At 35.7% G+C, this 6,597-nt stretch overlaps 1 protein-coding gene across 1 annotated transcript; it reads left to right on the top strand.

Moving 5' to 3' along the window:
• Positions 1 to 473: 473 nt before the first annotated feature.
• Positions 474 to 943, top strand: LOC132612819 (uncharacterized). The gene is made up of 2 exons (XM_060326903.1): positions 474 to 853; positions 910 to 943. Exons 1-2 carry the CDS (start codon positions 474 to 476, stop codon positions 941 to 943), a joined length of 414 nt encoding a protein of 137 aa, XP_060182886.1.
• Positions 944 to 6,597: the final 5,654 nt, after the last annotated feature.

The raw sequence follows: 6,597 nt of genomic DNA, 5'->3' as shown, positions 1-6,597 counted from the left end.
TCAACAACATTTATAACCTATTTTTCTTAAGATTTAAGCATTATATTTAATCTGAATTAATTAACCTAAGTTTGGTCGGATAACCGTAAGTTAACGGATTCTAAAGGATGCCTAACCCCTTCCCTTTAGGATAATATAGAGCCCTTACCTAGAATCACACTGGTTAAGCAGATTATTAACGGAGGTTTAGTTTTAACTTTACCTTAGTTAACATTTAGGTGTCCTAATTCACCGTTAAATTAATTAGGTGGCGACTCCTTAAATAAAACAAATAAGAATCACCAATATGTTGTACTCCTAAATCAATCCGGTTAAAACGGGGTATAACATATGTTTGATTGAAAATATTTAATTGCCTTTAAAATGAAAAATGGCATTTAAATTATGATAGTATGTCGTAGTATCACCCAAAGGAGAATTACGATATACTTTTATTGTTTTGCTGAATCCACATTATTTTCTAGTTTATGAGCATGTATAACTATTTTGCAGCTATTCCTCTTCATTCGCTTGCTTCATCTGTTACTGTGTTCAACGGATTGAACTTCTCGGAGTGGCATGAACAAGTCCAGTTCCACTTAGGTGTGATGGATCTTGACTTGGCTTTGCTGAAAGAAAAACCTGCTGCTATTACTAATACGAGCAGTGAGGATGAGAAGTCTTTCCATAAAGCATGGGAACGCTCTAACAGATTGAGCCTTATGTTTATGCGAATGACTATTGCCAACAACATTAAGAGTACTATTCCACAGACAGAAAGTGCAAGGGAATACCTGAAGTTTGTGGAAGAACGTTTTCGTTCTGCTGATAAGTCTCTCGCTGGTACACTAATGGCTGAACTCACGACCATGAAGTTTGATTGGTCGCGTAGTATGCAAAATCATATTATCGAGATGACTAATATTGCAGCAAGACTCCAGACTTTGGGGATGAAAGTGGATGACTCCTTCTTGGTTCAATTTATTCTAAACTCATTACCTCCTGAGTATGGACCATTCCAAATTAACTATAACACTATTAAGGATAAGTGGGATGTTAGTGAATTGTCCAGTATGCTTACTCAGGAGGAATCAAGACTTAAGAAACAAGGAGGTCATTCTATTAACCTCATGGGTCAAGGAGCTGGTAAAGGACTTAAAAGTAAAGGCCAACAAGTTCAAGAAGAAGAAAGCACCTGCTAAAGTTCAATAGGATGCTCATAAGGAACTCAAGGCAGATGTGTGTCGTTTCTGTAGAAAGGAAGGACACTATCAGAAAGATTACCCGAAACGTAAAGCTTGGTTCTTAAAGAAAGGTACTTTTAGTGATTTTGTATGTTTCAAATCAAATTTAGTAGAAGTTCCTAATAATACTTGGTGGCTTGATTCTGGTGCAACTACTCATGTATCCACTATGTTGCAGGGATTTCTTACGATCCAAACTACAAATCCAAATAAGGATTTCTTGTTCATGGGAAATTGTTTGAAGGCTCCAATTATTGGCATAGGGACTTATCGTTTGATCTTGGAGACTGGACATCACCTTGATCTATTACAGACTCTTTATGTTCCTTCAGTTTCTAGGAATTTGATTTCTCTTTCAAGACTTGATGTTTCTGGATTTGATTTTAAGTTTGGACATGGATGTTTCAATTTATATAAGAATGTTGTTTTTTATGGTTCTGGTGTTCTTATTGATGGTTTATATAAATTGAAACTCGATAATGTTTTTTCTGAATCCCTTCTTGCTATACATCAAAATGTTGGAATTAAACGTAGTTCACTGAATGAAAGTTCTGCTTAGTTGTGGCACAGGCGTTTGGGTCATATATCCAAAGAAAGGTTAGAAAGATTAGTAAAGAATGAGATTCTCCCGAATCTAGATTTTACTGATCTTGATATATGTTTGAAGTGCATTAAGGGAAAGCAAACCAAGCATAGTAAGAAAGGTGCCACAAGAAGCACCCAGCTTCTTGAAATTATACACACTAATATTTGCGGACCTTTTGATGTTCCATCTTTTGCTGGAGAAAAATATTTTATCACTTTTATCGATAATTTTTCACGTTATGAATATATCTACTTGCTGAAAGAAAAATCTCAAGCAACGGACGCCCTCAAAGTGTACGTCAATGAGGTTGAAAGACAATTAGATAGGAAAGTGAAAATCATTAGGTCAGATAGAGGTGGTGAATTTTATGGAAAATATAGCGAATTGGGACAATGTCCAGGTCCATTTGCAAAGTTCCTCGAGGAACATGGCATATGTGCACAATATACTATGCCAGGAACACCTCAACAAAATTGGGTTGCAGAAAGGCGTAATCGGACACTTATGGATATGGTTAGGAGTATGATAAGTAATTCCTCATTACCCAAAACTTTGTGGATGTATGCTCTTAGTACCGCTGTGTATTTATTAAACGGGATTCCTAGTAAGGCAGTTCCAAAGACTCCTTTTGAACTGTGGACTGGAAGGAAACCTAGTTTAAGACACTTGCATGTTTGGGGCTGCCCAGTGGAGGCTAGAATTTATAATCCACATGAAAAGAAATTAGATTCTCGAACAGTAAGTGGTTACTTTATTGGTTACCCAGAGAATCTAAAGGGTATAGGTTTTACTGTCCAAACCATAGCTCAAGAATTGTTGAAACCGGTAATGCAAGATTCATTGAAAATGGTGAAGTTAGTGGGAGTGTCGAACGACAAAGTGTGGAAATAAATGCGGTAAGGGTTAATGTTCCATTGCCCATGAATGTGCCTACTTCCACACCAATAACAAATACTGTTCCCGTTGTCGAAGAACACTTTGACAACACTGAACAACATTTGAATGAAACACTCCAAGAAGGAACTAACTCACAAATATCTGACGCAAATGAACCACAAATAGTGCCATTGAGAAAATCTCAAAGAGAAAGAAAATCGGCTATTCCAGACGATTATGTGGTTTATTTACAAGAGTCAGATTTTGACATTGGACTTAATAAAGATCCGGTTTCATTTTCACAAGCTATAGAAAGTACTGAGTCTGACAAATGGATTGATGCCATGAAAGAAGAGTTCAAATCAATGGAATACAACAAAGTCTGGGATCTCGTTGAATTGCCAGAAAGTTCTAAAAGAATCGGGTGTAGATGGGTCTTCAAGACCAAGCGCGATTCAAATGGCAATATTGAACGATATAAAGCCAGACTTGTTGCCAAGGGTTATACTCAGAAAGGAGGCATTGATTATAAAGAGATTTTTTCACCGGTCTCAAAGAAAGACTCGTTAAGAATTATTATGGCTTTGGTGGCTGATTATGATTTAAAGTTACACCAAATGGATGTGAAAACTGCCTTTCTTAATGGAGACCTCGAGGAGGAAGTTTATATGGACCAACCAGAGGGCTTCAAAATTAAAGGAAAAGGTCAAATGGTGTGTAAGTTAAAAAAGTCAATATATGGACTCAAACAAGCCTCACGACAATGGTATATAAAGTTTAATGATACCATCACATCTTTTGGATTTAAGGAAAACACCGTTGATCGGTGTATATACCAAAAGATCAGTGGGAGCAAGTTTATATTCTTAGTCCTATATGTTGACGATATTTTGCTTGCTGCTAATGATTTGGGCATATTACGTGAGACGAAAGATTTCCTCTCTAAGAATTTTGAAATGAAAGATATGGGTGAGGCATCCTATGTGATAGGGATAAAAATATTCCGTGATAGATCACAAGGACTATTGGGACTGTCTCAGAAAGGCTATATCGAAAGAGTTCTTGAGAGATTTAACATGAACAATTGTTCAGCAGGAGTTGTTCCAATTCAAAAAGGGGACAAATTTAGTCTCATGCAGTGTCCAAAGAATGATGTAGAACGAAAAGAAATGGAGTCAATTCCTTACTCTTCTATTGTTGGAAGTCTGATGTATACTCAAACTTGCACAAGACCGGATATTAGTTTTGCGGTCGGAATGCTAGGAAGATATCAGAGTAACCCAGGAATTGATCACTGGAAAGCTGCAAAGAAAGTTTTGAGGTACCTGAAAGGAACGAAGGATTATATGCTCACGTATAGGAGATCCACCAGTTTGGAAGTCATTGGATACTCGGACTCAGATCATGGTGGATGTGTTGACACTAGAAAGTCCACTTTTGGTTACTTGTTCCTATTAGCTGAAGGAGCAATATCGTGGAAGAGTGCTAAGCAATCGTCATTGCTACATCCATAATGGAAGCAGAATTTGTGGCATGTTTTGAAGCCACAATTCATGCATTATGGCTGCGGAACTTTATTTCAGGACTTGGGGTTGTCGACACCATTACCAAGCGGCTGAAAATTTATTGTGATAATACTGCAGCAATATTCTTCTCCAAGAACGATAAGTACTCCAAAGGTGCCAAACATATGGAATTAAAGTACTTTACCGTCAAGGATGAAGTTCAGAAACAAAGGTGTCACTTGAGCATATTAGAACTGATCTCATGATTGCAGATCCGTTAACGAAAGGTTTACAACCAAAGACATTTAAAGAACATGTACATAAAATGGGTCTTGGTTGTACTTATGATTAATGTTTTTCTTTATGATGTTTGACACTCTGAGCTCAATTATGTGTTTCTGATATACTTTAATGAATTTCCTGTTTCTCATAATGGTGTACACATTATTGTTTTGAGATATTACACGATAAGTCTCCATGAGACATTATTGTGGACCATAATGTTAAATGTTTTATAACTTATGAACCTAGTATGATTAGTTGCTAATGTTGTAGTATATGGAAGGGAGTATGTAGCACAAAATTATGTATAACCGCCATAACTCGCATTAGTGGTTTGTCATATTAAGGTATGTATGATGGACATTATAGAAGAGATTTATTTTATGCGCTACTAATGTTTTATGTCATTTAATATTAGTGCTATGTGGTCATTGGGCCAAGTGGGAGAATGTAAGAATTTTTATTATTCTTATGTGTGGCCCAATTAATGTAAAGCCCATAACCAATATTTAATGAAGAATAAATCTCGTCCGTTAGATCGGTTACTTGATGGACGTACCGGATTAAGTCTCAACTCCTATAAATTGGTCCTCCCTCCACCCATTAGGGTTACCACTTCTTCTAATATACTTTTCCATCACTGACGGCTGTGGTGACGTAAGACTAGGGCAAGGAGGTAGAAATCAGTTTACACAATTAAAGCTTCCGCTTTCGTGATAATGTCTTCCGCATCAGGTATGTTTTCTGTATTATCTCCATGTAAGATTATTGTGTTCAAGATCCTGTGTGAATTAAGTTAATCTTACAATAATGTCATGTTTGGAGCTACATTATTGAGTATTTTTTATTGGACATATCCACCACTATTTCTTAAAGATGAAAAAGAACTAACATAACTCTTGGTTTGCTATGTGTTTGTTGAATTGCCTCAGAAAAGTGATTTAGGGTGAAATTGAATTGTATAGTCAAATCTCTCTATAATGGTAATTTCATCGCTGCTATAGTAAGGTGTTGTTATGTATGTATACGGCATTTGACGTTTACATCTTATTTAGTTGTTATGAACAAAAGTATACAAACAAAAATATATTTCTCATAGTAATATGAGTTGGTCTTGCAAAATTTCAAACTTAAAATAGATTAATTAAATCTACCAAAATCAAGAAAATAGGTGATTTTGAAAAATTTCAAGACTAAATCAGATTACTATGAAAATATACTTTTTTCTTTTATATATTCTTACTTGAAATTTACAATACGCATGACATTAATGATGATTACCATAAATATTTTAATATTTTATTTTTATACATAACATATTTCCTACAAAATATTATTACGCATTATTTTGAGTATGACTGTTATAGAGGTAATTTTACAAAGAGTGTACCATTATAATAAATGTCACTACTGTTATAAGTAGAATGTTGTTATAGAGAAGTTAAATAAAATATGAAAAATCAGTTCCGGAGAAAATCAAGCCGTTATAGTGAATGTTGTTATAACGAATGACAATTATAGAGAGGTTTGACTGTAGTACATGCTTTATCTGGAGATTGATGTTAGAAATTAAGTGTAGGGTGGTGGATCTTAATCTAAAAAATGTGTTATCGAACGTGATGGTCCCGAGTGCCTTTCGACCACCACCCCAACAAAGCTAGCACAATGAATGGTTGTTAATAAATGGTTATGCCGGTTCGTACAATCTAGATGCTAATTGTTAGTCTTATTTTTTGGGTAGTCTGAATCTCCTTAACATGTTTACGAACTTGCCAAGAGCATAAGTGCGGGGTAATGTCTACACTTCTAGCACTTATTTTCAGCTTGTATATCTTATTATAATGGCGTTCATCTTGCGCAGGTAAAATGTCTCAAAGGCCACGAAGTACGAACACTGGCAACTCCAAGCAGCCGAGCAGCAGGCAAAAGAGCTGCTCCTATGGATGGTACTGTTGCTTGCATGACCTAAACCACATGGAGTTTCTTTGCATCCTTAATTTTTTTATTCTTTTAGCATTGAGGAAAACACTTAGTTTAAGTGTGGGTGTAACTAGCTATTTATTTTTATTTGCCTTTTGGCTTTGTTTGATTTATTTCGTGCTTTAGTAGTTAAAAACAACCAAAA

This window comes from Lycium barbarum, chromosome 10 (assembly GCF_019175385.1).
Source record: "Lycium barbarum isolate Lr01 chromosome 10, ASM1917538v2, whole genome shotgun sequence".
In the NCBI taxonomy this organism is placed as follows: domain Eukaryota; kingdom Viridiplantae; phylum Streptophyta; class Magnoliopsida; order Solanales; family Solanaceae; genus Lycium; species Lycium barbarum.
Note: the sequence above shows the minus strand (reverse complement) of the source record. Positions and strands in the feature narration are given on the sequence as shown.